At 48.0% G+C, this 21327-nt stretch overlaps 1 protein-coding gene across 3 annotated transcripts in view; it reads left to right on the forward strand.

Moving 5' to 3' along the window:
* The window catches only part of LOC310756442 (uncharacterized protein), a 142109-nt gene that overhangs the window by 104212 nt on the left and 16570 nt on the right, over positions 1–21327 (forward strand). The window contains exons 3-4 of one of the 3 annotated variants that reach the window (XM_083600533.1): positions 6830–6955; positions 11622–11795. The exons of the other annotated variants lie outside the window; for them this stretch is intronic. Of the exons in view, the coding sequence (XP_083456659.1) occupies positions 11696–11795 (100 nt within the window). The 5' untranslated portion in view covers positions 6830–6955; positions 11622–11695. The remainder of the gene's footprint in view (positions 1–6829; positions 6956–11621; positions 11796–21327) is intronic. 3 annotated transcript variants of the gene reach the window in all.

The following is a 21327-nucleotide window of genomic DNA, read 5'->3' on the forward strand; positions in this document are numbered from 1 at the left end:
TGAATTAATTCTTATACTCTTTTAGTGCTTGATTCTGGCTCCTGTAAAGTCAATACCAAGTCATCAGCAAATGCTTTCAATTTGTACTGTTTGGCTCCCATATCTATCTATCTCTATCATCTACCTACCTACCTACCTACCTACCTACCTAGATATATATACACACCCCTGGTTCTCGTTTGGAGGAGGAGTGAGGGACGGAGGCACTTTACTGACAGAATGGCACTTCCCTCGCACCTCCTTTCCTCCCAGGAACTCTTCCTTCCACAACAACCCTGCCAGGCTGGCCTCTTGCATGTCGCCCCCTTTCCAGCAGGCGAAGCTGCAGGGGCCACTCACTTCCTGGCCCTCCAAAAATGGAGGAGGCTTTTGACCAGGCATCTTCAAACTATGGTCCACGGGCCGGATCTGGCCCACCAGGCTTGTAAATGTGGCCCGCGGATCCTGCCACCCGCTCGGTCAGTCCCCGCGCGCTGAGCTAAACCAGCACGGCAGGAGGTTTTCTTGAAAAGAAGCTGCGGACCCGCCCCCCGCGTGGGGACTGATGTCCTTGTTCGTATCGAGAGAGAGGGCTGAGGGGAACGAAAGCTGCTCTGCCTGGCCGTCTCTGCAGGGACGTTGTGGGGAAACAGGCTCCTTTTGCACCCAGGTCTCTAGAGGGGATAAACCTGGGTCTGGACTGTACCACTTCAAATGCCCCGGAGGGGGAGGTAAAGGGACACCCAATGACCCACATTCTGATTTATTTATTTTGGGGTGGGAGGGATATGCTGATTTTGCTCAAGTCAGTCTCCCCTACTCCAAAAAGGTTCTCTCCCACAATCCCAAAGACAACACAGGCCCCCCTCAAGAGTCTCCCAGAGCATGTGCAGAGTCAGAGTTCAGAGATGCTTTTGTTGCGATTCCTGTCCTGCGGGGGGTTCGACCAGATGACCCTCAGGGCCCCCTCCCAATTCTACACTTAAATAATTTCACAGCGCACAAGTGAGGAGGGGCAGGGACTGTTAGAAAGGGGGGCTTTTGCTATCCACAGATCTGGCCCCCTCCTTAAAATCACAGCTGTGAATCTGCAGGATGCGAAGCCAAGCAGACCCCTGACCCCAAAAAGGAAGGGGAAGGGGGCTTCCAACAAGGGACCAGAGGGGCAAGAATGGGCAGCAAAAGAGGAGGGACCCAGGAGTCCGGGGGCCTACGATCCACTTTGCTCTTTCAACGGAAGAGAAATCCGTGAGATTCTGACCCGATTTGGAAAGGAAACATTAGCTGCCTGGGGGTTGCAATTGCAGGAATTGCTCCACAAGAACCCTGCGAAGTAGGCAGACTGGATCCTGCCCCCCCGGCCCCCCTGTGAGCTTCATCATGGCCAGGGACTGGGGATTCGAACCCAGATCTCTCTGCCAGGGCCTAGTCTGGCCCTCTCACCACTGCACCGCACTGCCTCTCAGTGGGTGGCACAGAGATATTTTTTTTAAAGAATAGAAAAATGAGGAATCGAGAGAACTTGGCAGTCTTGGGAGCATCTTGGGCACTGACCTCGGATTTGGGCTTCTCCGATTTGGGTTTTTCTTCAGAAGCTGAAAAGGAGGAAAATGAAGCAGGGAAAGGTGAATGACCAGAAAACCCAGGGAAATGGACAGGAATACTTGAAAGCATGCAGAAAGCTAAAACGGAAATCAACATTTCTGAGCCGCTGGGCAGGGATGTTTTTAGCAGGCGACCAAAGAGAGTCTGGCCAAGGCGCCTGGTTGGTATCAAGAGGCAGGGAGTTCCAAAGAGCCTTGGAGCCAGGAGGGACCCTGAGGGTCATCTAGTCCAACCCCCTGCAAGGCAGGAATCTTGAACACAGAACCCTGAAATCAAGAGTCTCAGGCTCTCCCGGCTGAGCTTCTTGTACTGGCAAATGTGGGAAAGGGGAGTCAATTGGCCAGTGCCAGTTCCGCCAATCAAAGGTGTCAGGTAGTAGTGGGGAGGTTTCTCAATTGTTTTTACTGTCAATATTGCCATGGTCTTAATAGATTCTGAATCAGGGGTCGGCAAACTGAATCAGGGGCCGGATCAGGCCCAGCCATTTAAGAACCTGCCTCACAGCCGGAACCCCTCACAAAACTCAGACTCCTGGCGATGGGAGGAAGAGGCCGAGCGGCGGCACCTCTGCCAATCAAACGAAGTAGTCAACCCAGCAGATGCATTTGATCCAGAGATTTCCGCTTTCCGCTTGCCCCACGGTGCCCCCTACCCCCTGCCCCCCAGGAGGGTGGAACGGATGACATTGGCCATTCCTCATTTAAATCTACCTCTACGTCTTCTTTAAATCAGAACCAGTGAAGGCGGTGAAGGTCCTGCGTGAGTGCCTGGAGGCGGTTGGAGGATGGATGGCGGCTAACAGATTGAGGCTGAATCCTGGCAAGATAGAAGTACTGCTTTTGGGGGACAGGGGACCGGCTGGTGTGAGGGACTCCCTGGTCCTGAATGGGATAACTGTGCCCTTGAAGGACCAGGTGCGCAGCCTGGGAGTCATTTTGGACTCACAGCTGTCCATGGAAGCGCAGGTCAATTCTGTGTCCAGGGCAGCTGTCTACCGGCTCTTTCTGGTACACAGGATGAGACCCTCCCTGCCTGCAGACTGCCTTGCCAGAGTGGTGCATGCTCTAGTTATCTCCCGCTTGGACTACTGCAACATGCTCTACGTGGGGCTACCTTTGAAGGTGACCCAGAAACTACAACTAATCCAGAATGCGGCAGCTAGACTGATGACTGGGAGCAGCCGCTGGGACCACATAACACTGGTTCTGAGAGATCTGCATTGGCTCCCAGTACGTTTCCGAGCACAATTCAAAGTGTTGGTGCTGACCTTGAAAGCCCTAAATGGCCTCAGCCCAGTATATCTGAAGGAGCGTCTCCACCCCCATCGTTCAGCCCGGACACTGAGATCCAGCGCCGAGGGCCTTCTGGCGGTTTCCTCGCTGTGAGAAGTGAGGCTACAGGGAACCAGGCAGAGGGCCTTGTCGGTGGTGGCGCCCGCCCTGTGAAACACCCTCCCTTCAGATGTGAAGGAAATAAGCAGCTGTCCTATCTTTAAAAGACATCTGAAGGCAGCCCTGTTTAGGGAAGTTTTTAATATTTAATATAAAGCTGTACTGTTTTTAGCACAGAGTGGCTGGGGAAACTCAGCCAGATGGGCGGGGTATAAATAATAAATAATAAATTATTATTATTATTATTATTATTATTACTATTATTACTATTATTATATCATGGGCTTTCTGCCCTGCCTTCTCTCTAACCGCTAGGCCGCGCTGCTCCCCTTCCGCTCGCCAGGTGGTACCTGCGGTGGTGGTGACGCTGCTGACCCCATCCTGCTGCTTCCAAGGCGGGGCCTCCTCGGTGTGCAGGACGCTGCTGACCCCGAACTCGGCGTCGGGGGCCTGGATGCTGGCGATGAGCCACTTGCCCCTCTCCAGGGCGCGGGGGCAGCCCCCTCCGCCCGCCAGCCCCTCCGCCCAGGCGACGTGGGACTCTTGCGGCGCGTAAGCGTTGATCTCGCAGGAGGATTCAGCCTCGCTGGCATCCCAACTCAGCCAGGGCGGGGGGGTGGCCGAGGCCTGACCCCCCCACAGGGCCCCAGAGGGGTCTGCCAGGGGAACAAAGCGGGGGGAGGTGAACCAGTGTCTGGGGGGGATGACAAGCCTTGTCTCTCCACTGCCGGACCCCCCAACCTACAGCACAGGGGGTTGGAGTGGATGACCTTTGGAGTTCCCAACTCCACCGTTCTGTGTCAGCCAGTTCAGTTCAACTCGCAGAATCACAGAATTGGAAGGGACCCCCGAGGGTCATCTAGTCCAACCCCCTGCGATGCAGGAATCTCAGGGAAAACAAGATGCCCTCTAAGGAGGATTTGTTTTGTCTATTTAATGGGATTTAAATGCCAGTTAATAAGCTAAAAGAATCAAGCAGTTTTGTACCTCTGAATAGTGGAAATGTTGAGGTTGGAAAACAATATATCCATAATAAGCATAAATAAATTAAATTAATCCACAACAATAGGACTCCTGAGTTCTTGAGATGATTTCTTTTGTACATTTACTGTATTTATTTTTCCCAATTGGAACTATAAAATGGTAATTTTCTTGAGTCAAAATGAGAGTGAACAATTTTTAGAAAAAAAGCACTGTACCTATATACCAGAGAAGCATGTACGGAACTGTAGTTGTTTGCATATATAGTGATATATTGGAATATACCTTCCCCCTTTTTATTTCTTTGTTCTCTATTCACTTTTTATTTCCCTTTTTATTGTTGAAGTATTCTCAATTTAAATTGTGTGGTTGAACCCGGAGCCAGGCCTCTTGGCCCTCATCATAACTTTGCTGGGGGCTCCCCTGGGCCTCTTGGGGCTCCGGCACCCGGCACAGTTATTTCAAATGATCTCAAACCCTAAAATGGATTTATAGGAAATTGACAGGCGTAGATGATCTCTAGAGATATAGGGCAGCTGCCGGATGCCCCCTTGGTTGGGCCTGTGATGGACAGCAGAGCCAGGCCAGTCAGCGGACTTAGTCCCTCAGAAATTTCCTGGAGCCTCGCTCTGATTGGCTGCCAAGCCAGCGGGGGGCGGAGCCTGCCCTTTTGGCGGGAAAAGGCAAGGCGCCTTTTCTGAGGGATGGTCTGAGGGGGGAGCTTGGAGGGGAAGGTGGGGAGGAGAGGAAGAGGAGTCAGGCGGGAGTTCAAGGGGAGAAGCTGGGGGGAGGGAAGGGAGACCCCCAGGAAGGAGGGCTGAGGGGACCCCCTGGGTGTGGGGGGCGGACTGAGAGGGGGGAGCGGAGGGAGACCCCCAAGAAGGAGGGCTGAGGGGACCCCCTGGGGGTGGGGGGCGGAGGGAGACCCCCAAGAAGGAGGGCTGAGGGGACCCCCTGGGTGTGGGGGGCGAACTGAGAGGGGGAGCGGAGGGAGACCCCCAAGAAGGAGGGCTGAGGGGACCCCCTGGGTGTGGGGGGCGGACTGAGAGGGGGGGCGGAGGGAGACCCCCAAGAAGGAGGGCTGAGGGGACCCCCTGGGGGTGGGGGGCGGAGGGAGACCCCCAAGAAGGAGGGCTGAGGGGACCCCCTGGGGGTGGGGGGCGGACTGAGAGGGGGGAGCGGAGGGAGACCCCAAGAAGGAGGGCTGAGGGGACCCCCCGGGTGTCTGAGGGAGAGGGGGGAGCGGAGGGAGACCCCCAAGAAGGAGGGCTGAGGGGACCCCCTGGGTGTGGGGGGCGAACTGAGAGGGGGAGCGGAGGGAGACCCCCAAGAAGGAGGGCTGAGGGGACCCCCTGGGTGTGGGGGGCGGACTGAGAGGGGGGGCGGAGGGAGACCCCCAAGAAGGAGGGCTGAGGGGACCCCCTGGGGGTGGGGGGCGGAGGGAGACCCCCAAGAAGGAGGGCTGAGGGGACCCCCTGGGTGTGGGGGGCGGAGGGAGACCCCCAAGAAGGAGGGCTGAGGGGACCCCCTGGGTGTGGGGGGCGGACTGAGAGGGGGGAGCGGAGGGAGACCCCCAAGAAGGAGGGCTGAGGGGACCCCCTGGGTGTGGGGGGCGGAGGGGGACCCCCGAGAAGGAGGGCTGAGGGGACCCCCTGGGGGTGGGGGGCGGACTGGGAGGGGGGAAAGGGCCCCCCAAGTCTGACTCCAGAGCCCGGAAGAAGCCAATCTGGGCCTGCCAGCCTCCAAGTCCAAGGGAAGGAGGCGTCTCCGGACCCCAGCTTGGCCTCCCCAATTCCGGGCTGCCCCAGGGAAGATGGGGAGCTGGAGGGAAGCCGGACTTGGAAGGGTCTCCCTTGGGGGGATCTGGGATTCCTCTTTCCCTTGCAGGAGACTCCTGGGGAAGCCCCGCCTCCCTGGCGCGGAGTCGGGCTCCGAGGGGGGGGGGCAGAGGGGAGAGGGAGGGCTGGGCTTGGCAAGGGTTAAGAGGAGCAGAGCGGGATTCCTAGAGAGGACGGGAAGAGGAGGGGCTGAAGGTCCTCCCTCCCCCTCCCTCCCTCCCTTCCTGCTTTCTTCTTTCTCCTGTGCAAAAGCCCCTCCTGGACTCGGGTGAGTCTCCTCTCTCTTCCTCCTGAGGGTGCAATGGGGAGAAGGGGGTCCCAGGGGGCAGGGAGGGGGCAGATCATGCCTGGTGGGGGTAGACCCCCAAGTCGGGGAGCAGAGGGTCCTCTCTGCCAAGCCAGGGAGGGGGCCAGTTCGCAGGAAATATGCAGCTCTGTTCTTCCTTGGGATCCAGGCGCTGCCTTCATTTTGGGGGGAGGGGGCTTTGGGTCAAGAAAATAAACCCCCTTCAGAGGGAGGGAAAAGTCACATTTGTGAACAGAGGCTGCAGCCAGACGGGAATATTCCCACATGGGGGGAGCACAGGGAGAAGAAAAGCCCGTCTGCATCTGCAGCAGCACAACCGGACCACTTCCTGTGTCCCAGATGCAACAACACATGTCTCTCCCCTGTCGGTCTCCACACCCACAGCTGGCGCTCTTACCTTCCAACAACTGGATCTCACTCCCAAAGACACACTCTTCCATGGTCTCCTAAGACAGACGGATGCCAACCAACCAACATTCCCTCCCCTCCCCCTCCTGGTGCCCCTTGAAGTTGGCTTGAGGGCAGGGGGAGGGTCCACCCCACCAGATGAAGGGAGAGGAGATTTACCTGAAGATGAGTGCTGCGTAGATAATAAAATTACTATTTTGTGAATCCCCCACTTACACAAAGATTAATACCCATCATTAAAATACACAACAAAATTGCTGCAGAAAAGAACAGAGCAATGTTTAGAAAAATATCATCTTTGTGCTCCCTTTTTCTCTTAGGGTCCAGTGTGCTTTGAAGACGTAGCTGTTCCTTTCACAGAGGAGGACTGGGCTTTGCTGGATCCTGACCAGAGAGCTCTGCAGAAGGAAGTCAAGGAGGAGAACCCCGGGATCGTGGCCTCTCAGGTAAGGCTCCCTGCTGGATCATAAGATCAGTTTTGAAATTCCATACAGATCTCTGTAGGACAAACCTCCTCTATTTTGAGGGAGCCCAATAGCGCCACCTGCAGCATCTGAGATGTTAACACACCCACAACTCTCCTGGAATGGAAAACTCAATAGGAGATGTTACAGATAGGTAGCCGTGTTGGTCTGCCATAGTCAAAACAAAATTTTTTTTTTCCTTCCAGTAGCACCTTAAAGACCAACTAAGTTAGTTCTTGGTATGAGCTTTCGTGTGCATGCACACTTCTGAAGTGATTGAGTACTAGTGTTCATGGATTTCTGCATCCATGGAAAAACGTGATCTGATTCGTAGTCCCTACGATCGCGTTCAAACTTCCTCAGTTTCTCAATTTTTATATTGTCCGAATAATTCCTAAATTCTGTTTGTAATTGTAACCGTAACAGAGTGCTAGAAGCCCCAGTGGTGGAACATTATATACAGCAAAAACATACGGAGGATGATTTTGTTTTCTTCATTATCTGGAAACCTAAAGTAGATTTATATACCAGGAGAAATATTGATAGACTATTGTTACAACAGGAAGCACGATATATTCATTTGTTTGAAACGATGTTCCCTAAGGGCTTGAATGAACATCAAGACTACAATTCTTTCCTTTAAAAACCACTATAGATGACCTTGGACTTTAAATCCCTTCTCTGTTTACACCTTTAAGAAGGGAGAGTCTATCCTCCTCCTCCACAGACACACATATAAGACAATTATCTCACCCCCTAATGGAAAACGCTCAGAAAAACGCAAGAAAACTTGGGAGCATTCCATTATCTAAGGTGAGAAAACACTCTTTTGATGTCCGTTTCTCACAAACAATTTGACTGGAAATAATAACTCTTGTAAATCCTTATCTCTAGACGCATGTCGAAAAAGAAACATAAAAGAATTAAATGATACAGACTTCCAACAGATTTATAGTCCTCAAAAAACCGAGGTATGGAACCAAATATCATGATATGTGTTAATACACTTTAGAATTTATATACTTTATTATATTTATGCTCTATGGTATTGAAGAACCTGATTTATTTTGACATATTATTTGATATTACCAGCTGAAGAAGGCGTTTACTCCGAAACAGGGCCCTGTCCTGGTCACCACTACTGAGTCGTACATCTGATTCACACCCCGGATACTCCTTTTCGGCCCTATTTGATTCCTTATTCCTTATTCTGATTCTATATAATATGGACTCCTTTTGACTGCCATTGAGACTTGTACAAAATAATTGTTGTGTACTGGTATTTTATGTACCTCTATACTATATCACTGCATATTGGAAACTACATTATTCCTGTACTTGACCGTTTTACCTTAAAACTATCGTACTTACACGTTGTGTTTAAATTTACTTAAAACTATCGTACCTACACGTTGTGTTTAAATTTACTATCAGCTTCAAATTGTTATTCTTAGCAGAATATACACGTTTTTCTTTTCAACTCTCGAGTAGGAATTATTCCTTATATTTAAACTTGTGGCCTGAGCTCTTGGTATATCCTTTTTAGTGTATTTCCAACAAGAACTCCAAATTCTTTGGAAATCTGCATTCAATTTCCTGTATCTTTCACTATCTCCCTCGCATTTTGCTTGCCTTCTCTCCCCCGCTATTTGTAAGGCTTCGTTGGACAGCCACTTTGCTTTCTTGCATTTCCTTTTCATTGGGATGGTTTTCGTTGCTGCCTCCTGTATAATGTCACGAGCCTCCATCCATAGTTCTTCAGGCACTCTGTCCACCAAATCTAAATCCTGTTCCTCACTTCCACTGTGTATTCATAAGGGATTTGACTTAGATTGTATCTTGCCGGCCCAGTGGTTTTTCCTACTTTCTTCAGTTTAAGCTTGAATTTTGCTATAAGAAGCTGATGATCTGAGCCACAGTCAGCTCCAGGTCTTGTTTTTGCTGACTGTATAGAGCTTCTCCATCTTTGGCTGCAGAGAATATAATTGATCTGATTTTGATGCTGCCCATCTGGTGATGTCCATGTGTAGAGTTGTCTCTTGTGTTGTTGGAAAAGAGTGTTTGTGATGACCAGCTTGTTCTCTTGGCAGAACTCTATTAGCCTTTGCCCTGCTTCGTTATAATGAGAAGAACATCCTTCTTTGGTGTCACTTTTATAAGGTGTTGTAAGTCTTCATAGAATTGGTCAATTTCAGTTTCTTCGGCACCAGTGGTTGGTGCATAAACTTGGATTATTGTGATGTTAAAAGGTCTGCCTTGGATTCGTATCGAGATCATTCCATCATTTTTGAGATTGCATCCCAGTACAGCTTTCGCCACTCTTTTGTTGACTATGAGGGCCACTCCATTTCTTTGACGGGATTCTTGCCCACAGTAGTAGATGTGATGGTCATCTGAACTGAATTCGCCCATTCCCGTCCATTTTAGTTCACTGATGCCCAGGATGTCAATATTTATTCTTGCCATCTCATTTTTGACCACATCCAACTTACCAAGGTTCATGTTCTTACATTCCAGGTTCCTATGCAATATTTTTCTTTACAGCATTGGACTTTCCTTTCGCTTCCAGGCATATCCGCAACTGAGTGTCCTTTCGGCTTTGGCCCAGCCGCTTCATCAGCTCTGAATCTACTTGTACTTGTCCTCCGCTCTTCCCCAGTAGCATGTTGGACGCCTTCCAACCTGAGTGGCTCATCTTCCAGCATCATAACTTTTATATGCCTCTTGTCTTTGTCCATGGAGTTTTCTTGGCAGGGATACTGGAGTGGCTTGCCGGTTCCTCCTCCAGGTGGATCACATTTGGTGAAAACTCTCCACTATGACCTGTCCGTCTTGGGTGGCCCTGCACAGCTTAGCTCATAGCTTCTCTGAGTTATTCAAGCCCCTTCGTCACAACAAGGCAGTGAAAGTGGCCCAGTTCAATTCCATACTTTTCTTTCCCCCAGTTATTGCTTCCTGAGGTGAAATCCACCAGGGGGTTTTAGGTTCCAAGACCACTTTATGTTTTTCCTATACTCTATATATCAGTTTTCTTATTATATGATTCAAAATTGATTTCTTTCCATGTTTTAATATAATTGTCTTTAAATAGATTGGTGTTTTCATTTGTCAGCCAGATTCCCAAATACTTAGTTTTATTTACTGTTTCCAATCCTGATATTTTCTTTAGTTCTTCTTTTTCCTGTGTTGACATATTTTTTGCTAGCATACTAGTCTTATTTTTATTTAATTTAAATCCTGCCATTTCCAAATTCAAGGATTTTCCCTATTATTTCTGGTATGCTTTCCTCCAGATTTTCAGTAGTTAGAATTAAATTGTCTGCAAAGGCCTTCATCTTGTGCGACTTCTTCCCCATTTACAGATAGGTAGCCGTGTTGGTCTGCCATAGTCAAAACAAAAAAATTTTTTTCCTGCCAGTAGCACCTTAAAGACCAACTAAGTTAGTTCTTGGTATGAGCTTTCGTGTGCATGCACACGAAGAAGTATCTGAAGAAGTGTGCATGCACACGAAAGCTCATACCAAGAACTAACTTAGTTGGTCTTTAAGGTGCTACTGGCAGGAAAAAAAATTTTTTGTTTCTTCCCCATTGTTAGACCTTTTATGCCTTGGTCACTTCTTGTTGTCATTGCTAAGAATTCTAGTACCGTAATAAAAAGTAGAGGCGAAAGGGGGCAGCCTTGTCTGATCCCCTTACTTATTTTACTTCTCTTATTTCACTATTTAGTATCAATTTGGCTCTCTGATTTCAATATTTTGCCTCAACACCCCTAAGAATATTTTCTCCAAGTCCTGTTTTTTCTGTAGTTTTTTTCATGGAGCTCCAAGAGATGTTGTCAAAAACCTTTTCCGTGTCTATCAGCATCAAAATGGCTTTTTTATCTGCTCTTGCTTCTAAATATTCTAAAATATCAATTATGTTTCTCATTTTATTGTTCATGTATCTGCCTGGTAAGAAGCCAGCCTGATCTCTGTGTATTATTTCATTCAATACTTTTTTTTAATCTGTTGGCTAGGATGTTAGCAAATATTTTATAATCGTTATTGAACAATGATTTAGGTCTATAATTTTTGATTAGTGTTGGATCTGCTCCTTGTTTGGGTATCAGTGTGATAAATGCTTCTTCCCATGATTTTGGTATTCTTCCTTCTTTTAAAATTCCGTTTAGTACTGTTTCATTGGTTCTGATAATATATCTTCTAACTTCTTATAAAATGCCGCCGATAATCCATCCGTACCTGGGGACTTCCTATCTTTGCTTTTGAGATTGATTGCTGCACCTCCATCATCGCTGTTGGTACATTTAGTTGTTCTATTTTCCAATCTGCTATTGTCGGGAGTCTGTTTTGTGCTAAGTATCTTTCCATTTCCTTCTTCTTCTTTTGCACGGTAAAACTTCCTATAGTAATTTATTTTTTCTTCGCATATTTCTTTAGGATCTTCAATTATTTTTCATTTCTCTATTACTCTCTCTTCTTATTTTTTCTTTAATTGCCATGCAAGTAGCCTACCTGATTTTTTTGAACCACTGGAGAGGTATAGAAATGGGGCTTCTGTTGGGAAGGGGCTGCCCCATTTGTGCTTCTCCAGGGGCAGGAGAATCCCTGCAGGGCCTCTGAGGCTGCCTTTCCTTCTTCCTCTCTCCCAGGACCCTCCAGCTCGTTCTGGCTCCTTGTCTCCTCAGGAAAGATAAAAGGGACGGATTCTGCAAACCTAGTGAGAATGGAAGGGGGAAGATGGACGGATGACCTGGTCAGGTTGTCTCCTGCGTCCCTCCTCTCAACCTCTGAGCGTTCCCTCCCAAGGAGCTCTGAGAGATCTGGTGAGTCCCATGGGAGGGGAGATGGGGACCTGGATGGATGGAGCCAGAGAGGAATTGGGGAGGGGTGGGAAGGCAGGCGGATGGAGATGGAGAAGGGGAGCACCTTTTTGGGCTCCCCCACCTGCCTGCCTGCCTGCGCCTTTGTCATCTACAGGCAATTTGAGCCAGGAATAGATCACAGCTCCCCGCCCGACGCGATGAATTGGCAGCTCTAAATGTCTAAAACCAGTTCTGTGATCTGAATGCCCTGCCAATGTCAGAAAACTCACTGATCCTGCTTTGCAGTTTGAATGCAGATGGGGCCTCTGTGTGTTGTCTTTTCCTTTTTGGAATAACTTCTTATTTGCTTTTAAAAACAAGGATCATAGGACTAATAAATGATACAAATATGAAGACTAAGTCTTTGCATGCCATTTGGGATTCTAACATCCAGACGGTGAACCCAGAATGGAGGGATATCAACTGTTTCCTCTGTGAATGTTCTGCGTCTAGCCATGCCTTTTAAAACAGTGACCAGGCTTCTCTGAACCACCCAGGCCTTCTTAAATGCCGGCTTCAGAGTTTTTAGGGAAGTTGATGTAAATTCAGTCAGGCGTGTTGTTTTTGCTTCTGTTTGCATTTGATTGACCAAAGAGATGACTGACCTTGGAGATGGAGTGGATTCCAGGATTGAGCAAGAACAAAATCCATTCCAGATAAAAGCCAAGCAATATGTCAGTAAATACCGGCCAAAAAAGGCAGTGAAAACTAGAGAGAAGCCCCACATCTAACTATTTTTAGTTCTTCCTCTATCACAAGCATTCATTAACTTGGTTCAATGATCTGGAGCTCCATTTCTTCCTGAGGCTCTAATTAGCTTCTCTCTTCGTTGCAGATGGAGATGAACTGGAAGGGAAGAACAAGGGGGAGCACAACAGAATCCACATAGCGGAGAAGTCATATAAACATTCAGAGTGTGGAGAGAACATCCGTCAGAGCTCCCAGGACACCTCCCATCAAAGAAAGAGCTTCGTTCAGAGGGATAGCCTCACTGCACACAAAAGAGGACAGAGCAGGAAGAAATTGTATCAGTGCAGAGAATGTGGAAAAAGCTTTAATCAAAGCACACATTTCACTTCCCATCAAAGAATTCATACCGGGGAGAAACCCTATCAGTGCTTCGAATGCGGGAAGAGCTTCAGGAAGGGGGCCAGCCTCACTTTGCATCAAAGAATTCATAGAGGGCAGAAACCGTATCATTGCTTGGAATGTGGAAGGAGCTTCAGTCAGAAGGTGAATCTCACTTCGCATCAAAGAACTCATACAGGGGAGAAACCCTATCAGTGCTTGCAATGTGGAAAGAGCTTCACTGATAGCTCCAGTCTCACTTCCCATAGCAGAATTCATACAGGAGAAAAACCCTATCAGTGCTTCGAATGTGGGAAGAGCTTCAGGGAGGGGGCCAAGCTCACTTTGCATCAAAGAATTCATATAGGGCAGAAACCGTATCATTGCTTGGAATGTGGAAAGAGCTTCAGCCAGAAGGTGAATCTCACTTCGCATCAAAGAACTCATACAGGGGAGAAACCCTATCAGTGCTTGCAATGTGGAAAGAGCTTCACTGATAGCTCCAGTCTCACTTCCCATCGCAGAATTCATACAGGAGAAAAACCCTATCAGTGCTTGGAATGTGGAAAGAGCTTTAATCAAAGCAGCTCTCTCACTTCCCATCGCAGAATTCATACAGGGGAGAAACCCTATCAATGCTTGGAATGTGGGAAGAGCTTCAGGAAGGGGGCCAGCCTCACTTCCCATCACAGAATTCATACAGGAGAGAAACCCTATCAATGCTTGGAATGTGGGAAGAGCTTCGGGGAGGGGGCCAGCCTCACTTCCCATCGCAGAATTCATACAGGGGAGAAACCCTATCAATGCTTGGAATGTGGGAAGAGCTTCAGGGAGGGAGCCAGCCTCACTTCCCATCGCAGAATTCATACAGGGGAGAAACCCTATCAATGCTTGGAATGTGGGAAGAGCTTCGGGGAGGGGGCCAGCCTCACTTCCCATCAAATAATTCATACAGGAGAGAAACCCTATCAGTGCTTCGAATGCGGGAAGAGCTTCAGGGAGGGGGCCAAGCTCACTTCCCATCAAATAATTCATACCGGGGAGAAACCCTATCAGTGCTTGGTATGTGGAAAGAGCTTTAATCAAAGCACCAATCTCACTTCACATCAAAGAATTCATACAGGGGAGAAACCCTATCAGTGTTTGGAATGTGGAAAGAGCTTCAGTCAAAGCAGTTCTCTCACTTCCCATCAAAGAATTCATACCGGGGAGAAACCATATCAGTGCTTGAAATGTGGGAAGAACTTTAATCAAAGCACCAATCTCACTTCCCATCTAAGAATTCATACAGGAGAAAAACCCTATCAGTGCTTCGAATGTGGGAAGAACTTCCGGGAGGGGACAAAGCTCACTTTGCATCAAAGAACTCATACAGGGGAGAAACCCTATCAGTGCATGGAAGGTGGAAAGAGCTTCACTCATAGCTCCCATCTCACTTGCCATCAAAGAATTCATACAGAGGGGAAACCAAAAAAGAGAAATAAAACAAAAAATATTAAACAATCCTTACAAAATACAATTGTATAGAAAAGAGAAAGGGGGGATATAAACTAAAATACTGTTTATGCCATTTGTATCATACATATCATATCATTCGTCAACCCATAGAAAGGCAGGCTTCCCCACTTCTCCCCTGCGTGACCCCCTCTTTGTTACGAAAAAGGAGCAATGCTGCTGAGTGCTCCAGATGGCTGGAAAGCCAAACAGGATGTTGATGTTTTGGGACTGTACCGTGGGAACAAGGGACAGTCTATTATGTGCACTGAGCACCGGATGTTAGCTCAGAGTGTCACATGACCCTGTACTGGAAGTACATGGGAGGAGTTATTCACTCTCTGCTGTTGCTGCTGAGGAGTGCAGACATGTTTTCTCTGCACTGCTGGAAAGACAGAAATAAAGGCATGTAAAGACATTTCTGTCTGTCTCTTTCCCCTCCCTGGGGATGGCAGGGAAGAGGGGAGGAGTGGTTGTGTTCTTCTCACGTTCGTGAGAAGGATCGGCCGATAGAGATCTGGCCTTGTCTTGCCGGGAGCCGAGACGGGGGAGATCAACAAGGAATCCAAGCCGGGCACCTGGAGAGTGGCCAATTCCTCTGACTGATATGGCTAAAGATTCCGACATATGGTAGCAGACGCTGCTGGTTATCTGATCCATGGGAATCAGCATGAGAGGTGAGAGGTTGATGGATCGTGTGCCATCCTCTGCACCAAGGAAAGAAGATAACGTCTGCATTGCAGCCAGAAGCTGAACAGACGGCTGGACACCAAGAGGGGGTGTTTTCCAAGCATCGGAGCCCCAAAAAGGTATGCTGAATATCGGGCTAAAAGTGTGAATGCAGATTGAATATTCTCTGGTTCACATGAGCTGCGTTTGGAAAAACAGCTCTGAGAGCAAAGGCTTGCATACCAGAAATTCTTGTGGCTAGATAAGAAGAAGAGGTATGCACAGTTGCTAAGCAACGACGGTCAGTACAGTGGAAAGTTACTGACACGTGGGGCTGGCTCAGTCAGAGCCTGGGAACTCAAAGATTGTTTTGACTTTGAGACAGCTTGCTGATTGCCTGCCGGAAAGGCAGAAAAACAGCTCAAAAGAGACTTTTGGATTTTACTAGCTCGAGAAAGAGAGCTGAGACTTGGATTCAAAATGGATGCCAAGAAGGGGGGAGCCTTGCATTACCCGCCTCCCCTGACTAATGACAATTATTCATCTTGGTCTGTAAAGATGAAGGCCCTGCTGCAGAATCAGAGGATTTTTGGGGTGATTGAGAATCCCATCCCTGCAGCACCAACGCGAGGTTGGGAATCACAGAATGTGAAGTCCAGGACGGCTATAATTCTGTGTGTCTCGGATGATCAACTTGTGCATATTCAGGATTTGAAATACGCGCGTGAGATTTGGGAAACGCTGCGTAGAACACATCAGAGAGATGCTGGTTCTTCAGCGTTGTTGTATTTTGAGAAGCTGACCAATCTGAGGCTTGCGCCTGATGGAGATGTTCAAGCGCACCTGACGGAAATGACATATCTGCGCCAACAGATGGTGGAACGCAATTTCCGTCTACAGGAGGAAGTGTTTTGCTTCATGATGATAAACAGCTTAAATCGGACTTACAAAACGGTTGCCAGTCAGCTTGGTTCCCTTCCGGCGCAAGATTTAACCGCGGAGAGGGTGTCTGCCGTTGTTTTGAATGAACACGACAGGCTTGCTGCACTGGAGGTGAAGGACAGGGGGAGGGAAGAACGGAGTTCTAATTCCCCCACTGATGTTGCTACTGGAGAGGATGCTGTAGCTTTGAACGTTGTCCGATGTTACAATTGTGGACAGGCTGGGCATCTTCAGCGGAACTGCAAGAAGCCACGCCAGCCGAAAGGAGCGAAGGGCCGCTCAGCAAAGCCTGAGGCAGCAGGCAAAGGTCATACCAAGTCTTCGGTGAAACCTGCAAAGGCCCTGATGACGAAAGGAACCACGCCAGATGTTGGAAATTCGTTTGTGATCGATACGGGCTGTAATTTTCATATGTCTCCAAGCAGAGAACTCTTTTCAACGTTTAAGAAGCAAAGCTTCGCTGTGAAACAAGCCAACGGTCAGGAGCTGGAGGCTACCGGGATTGGAACTGTGTATCTTAAGAGTCTGAACCTGGCTATACACAATGTTTACTTGGTTCCTGAATTGAAGTTCAATCTGCTGAGTGTTTCGCAGATTGCAAAGAAAGGACTGAAACTGTCCTATGATGCTGAGAGCTGCAAGATCTTCAAAGATGGAGAGTTGTATCTTTCTGCCAGAGAGAAAGATGGACTGTATTTGTTGACTTTTGAGCAAAGTGATTACATGGAATGTAATTCAGAGTCTAACTTGATTTCTCTTGCAGGTGTGACCAAAACAAGCGCCAGGAAGGTGGCCAGGGTCGACAGAGCGTTTCAGCGGGTGTATGCTGATGTGATTGGTCCTCTAGAACCATCTAGAGGCAATGCAATATTTTATCTTGTGTGTGTGGATAATTTCTCTAACTTTGTCTGGATTTATATGTTACAGAGGCCACAGGAAGCCTTGGAAAGGTTTCAGGAGTTTTGTGACAAGGTTAAAGATATGCATGATGCAAACATTTATTGTCTTTTCACAGATGAGAAGCAATTTTTTCTTTTACAGGATTTCCAGAGGTTCCTGCAGAAGAAAGGGATAAGACACAAGGTTGCTGTTTCAGCGGAAGCGTGGAACAGGGGTGTCTGTGTACGGGTGAACAAAGAATTGCAAAAGGGGATGAATGCGCAATTGCTTAGTTCACATCTGCCACATGAGTTCTGGGCGGAGTCACTCATGTCGTTTAGTTATGCGTGGGTGAGAAAGGTTTCAAAAGAGTTGGGAAGTTCTCCTTTCGAGAAACTGTTCCACAGAAAACCTTCTGTTGCCCATTTCAAGGTTTTTGGGTCTCATGTGAGGACAGAAGCTCCAGGTGGAGTAGAGAATGCCAGAGGCATTTTTGTGGGATATGAAAAGGGTCTCTACAGAGTAATTTTGTCTGAATCTGGTCAGGTGATTCTCACAAAATTTCTAGAAAGTGCTCCTGAACAGGAGAGAGTGATAGTACACACATTTCCCACAGAGGACGATTCAGATGATGATGATGATTTTACAGATTACAGTGGTACTGAGAGCGACAGTGATAGCTCAGAGAGCTCAGTTGTCACAGTCATTGAGAGGAAATCTCACACAATGGATAGACCTTCACTGATGAAGGATGAACCACTGTTTACTATTGGAACTGGTTCTCCTAAGAGTCCTGAGACTGAACCAGTGAGCAGAGAGGATCAGCACCTCTTGCGCAGGTCTGAGAGAGTCACAAAGGGTGAACCACCCAAAAGGTACTCAGAAGAGTTTGCTAACTTAGCTGTTGCATGTGTTGCTGTTGTAAACAACCGGGTACAGGTTGGAGCTGTGTCTAAGTCAGAGACGCAACAGAGAGTTGCTAGCCAAGGTAATGCAGATGCACTCATTCCTTGGAAGCCAGACAACCAGAGAGGTACACTGGGGAAACCAGTGGTGGGTAGTTCCAAGGGTGGAACTGAAACAACAGGGGAGTGTTATGTGTATAACAACTGTTTGTTTTCTTCTCTGGATCACGCTTTGCTTGCCGCAACACGCATTGATTCTTTTGGGGGAGGTTGTTACGAAAAAGGAGCAATGCTGCTGAGTGCTCCAGATGGCTGGAAAGCCAAACAGGATGTTGATGTTTTGGGACTGTACCGTGGGAACAAGGGACAGTCTATTATGTGCACTGAGCACCGGATGTTAGCTCAGAGTGTCACATGACCCTGTACTGGAAGTACATGGGAGGAGTTATTCACTCTCTGCTGTTGCTGCTGAGGAGTGCAGACATGTTTTCTCTGCACTGCTGGAAAGACAGAAATAAAGGCATGTAAAGACATTTCTGTCTGTCTCTTTCCCCTCCCTGGGGATGGCAGGGAAGAGGGGAGGAGTGGTTGTGTTCTTCTCACGTTCGTGAGAAGGATCGGCCGATAGAGATCTGGCCTTGTCTTGCCGGGAGCCGAGACGGGGGAGATCAACAAGGAATCCAAGCCGGGCACCTGGAGAGTGGCCAATTCCTCTGACTGATATGGCTAAAGATTCCGACACTCTTCTCCCCGTATCCCACCCTGAGAGATCCTTCCTTCCCTGCTTTCCTTGCAGGTCCCTTGCACCTCCAACTCTCCTCTTCCTATGTGTGTCCTCCTAAATTCAAAATAAAGGAATCTTAATATAAAATATTAAAAATATAAAAAACACAGACAAAAAATAGATGATACCCTTCCCATCTGGCTGGGTTTCCCCAGTCACTCGGCAGCTTCCAACAAAATATTAAAATACAGTAATGCATCAAATATTAAAAGCTTCCCTAAACAGGGCTGCCTTCAGATGTCTTCTTAAAGTCTGGTAGTTGTTTTTTCCTTTGGCATCTGCTGGGAGGGTGTTCCACAGGGCAGGCACTGAAAAGAAAACTCCCATCTCTGTCTGAAAATCATCTGTAGCAACAATTATTCATAATTTGCACTCCAGAATAAACCCAGCTGTATTTAGCATACAGTGGTGTAGTGGTTAAGAGCGGTAGATTCGTAATCTGGGGAACCGGGTTCGTGTCTCCGCTCCTCCACCTGCAGCTGCTGGGTGACCTTGGGCCAGTCACACTTCTCTGAAGTCTCTCAGCCCCACTCACCTCACAGAGTGTTTGTTGTGGGGGAGGAAGGGAAAGGAGAATGTTGGCCGCTTTGAGACTCCTTCGGGTAGTGATAAAGCGGGATATCAAATCCAAACTCTTCTTCTTCTTCTCCTCTTCACCAAGATGACACATTCCCTTCATCTCCCTCCCTAGCCCAGCTTTCAAATCTTAACCACTCAGACAGTGCAATATGATTCTTATAATGATCGTCTAATAATCCAAATTAGTATTTCTCCAGCTTCTAGGTCCAGTTTCTATAAAGCCTTTGAAAAACTGTTCCAACAAATCTCAGCCAAGTCACAATCCAAAATTATGGTCTCTTATAATGTTCATCCAATCCTGCTTCCTCTTCTTTCTTCTTTTCCTAATCTTTGGACATTTTAATCCACTGGGGATGGGGAAGCAGGCATCTTAATTCCCTTTCCTCAAACGAGATCATAGCTTGTGTTGTTCACCGTTTCCGGAGTTCATGAGATCCGCAGAGACGTGGGAACCCATCCTGACCCGTTGGGAACGGTTTGATAGAAAATTTAATATCCACCTGCACAAACATGGTGGAAGTCCCAGGTCTAATAGTTTGGGCACCAATCTATGCGGAAGAATAGTATTAAATGCAGAACTAAAGTCTACAAATAACAATCTCGCATAGTTCCCTTTCTTCTCCAAATGAGTCAGGACAGCATGTAAAGCCATTGCCACAGCATCCTCCGTGGATCTCTTTGCCTTTTTCAAAACATTTCATTATAATGGGTGTCAATGCCACAGGGCAAAAATCATTCAGACTATCTTTGGGTTTTTTGGCAGGGGTAGAGAATCAGAGAGTCGGAAGAGACCACAAGGGTCATCGAGTCCAACCCCCTGCCAAGCAAGAAACACCATCAGAGCACTCCTGACATATGGTTGTCAAGCCTCTGCTTAAAGACCTCCAAAGAAGGAGACTCCACCACATTCCTTGGCAGCAAATTCCACTGTCAAACAGCTCTTACTTCTTCCTAATGTTTAGGTGGAATCTTCTTTCTTGTAGTTTGGATCCATTGCTCCGTGCCCGCTTCTCTGGAGCAGCAGAAAACAACCTTTCTCTCTCCTCTATATGACATCCTTTTATATATTTGAACATGGCCATCATATCACCCCTTAACCTCCTCTTCTCCAGGCTAAACATGCCCAGCTCCCTTAGCCGTTCCTCATAAGGCATCGTTTCCAGGCCTTTGACCATTTTGGTTGCCCTCCTCTGGACACGTTCCAGTTTGTCAGTGTCCTTCTTGAACTGTGGTGCCCAGAATGATGGGAGCGGATTTCAGACAGGGTGGAATGGCTGCTTGGGCCAGAGACTGGTTAAAAATCTTCATAAAGATTCCTGCCAGTTGGTCCGAACAATCTCTTAGCACCCTGCCAGCCACCCCATCCGGGCCCATAGCCTTCCTCGTGTTTACCTCCTTTCATATTCGCCTCCTTCTTCCACCCCGACAGCATTTCCTGCAGGTAGTGAGGCCAATAGCTCTGCCATCCCTGTTGGAGCCACTGTTGGTGTCACCTCAAATTGGGCAAAGAAGGTCTTCATCTCTCCCACCAAGGAAGCAGTACTCTCTACCACTGATGTATTTCTTGATTTATAACCAGTCAGATGTTGAACTCCCTGCCACATTTATCTAGTATCATGTTTTCTCAGATGGTCCTCAATTTCTCCTCTGCTTTTGCTTTCCTGATACCCCTCTTCAAGTTCGCTCTTTCTATACCATACGGTACCCGGTACCCAGTTCTAAAAGCAGAGTTTCTGGCCTTCAAGAATCTCCTAACCTCTCCCGTCATCCAGGGCTTATACAACTTAACATACCTTTCCCTGGTGAATTTCCTGTGCCGAATCTAAGACCGTTGATGTAGAAGTTTCTAGATCTTGATGGTGGAACATATTCCAATCGGTCTCCTGGAAACAGTCCTGCAACTGCTGAGAGGCTCCCTCAGGCCACACCGTAACCATCCGTGTTTGTAGCTGGCCTTGTTTCCTGAGGGGTGTGTACACTGGTGTCAGAAGCAGGGACACATGATCTGAACCACCGAGGGGCGCCTCATATTCCTGTCCAATGGTCATATACACCTTGTCAAGAGTACTTTCTCCCCTTAATCCACACTCAGTGGGCTGATGGGATTTTGGGAGTACTGCCCTCACATCTGTGTGAGTGAAGTCCCCCACAATAATCCGCGCTGCCTCCGGGT

Source organism: Podarcis filfolensis (assembly GCF_964270895.1).
Source record: "Podarcis filfolensis genome assembly, chromosome: 2".
NCBI lineage: Eukaryota > Metazoa > Chordata > Lepidosauria > Squamata > Lacertidae > Podarcis > Podarcis filfolensis.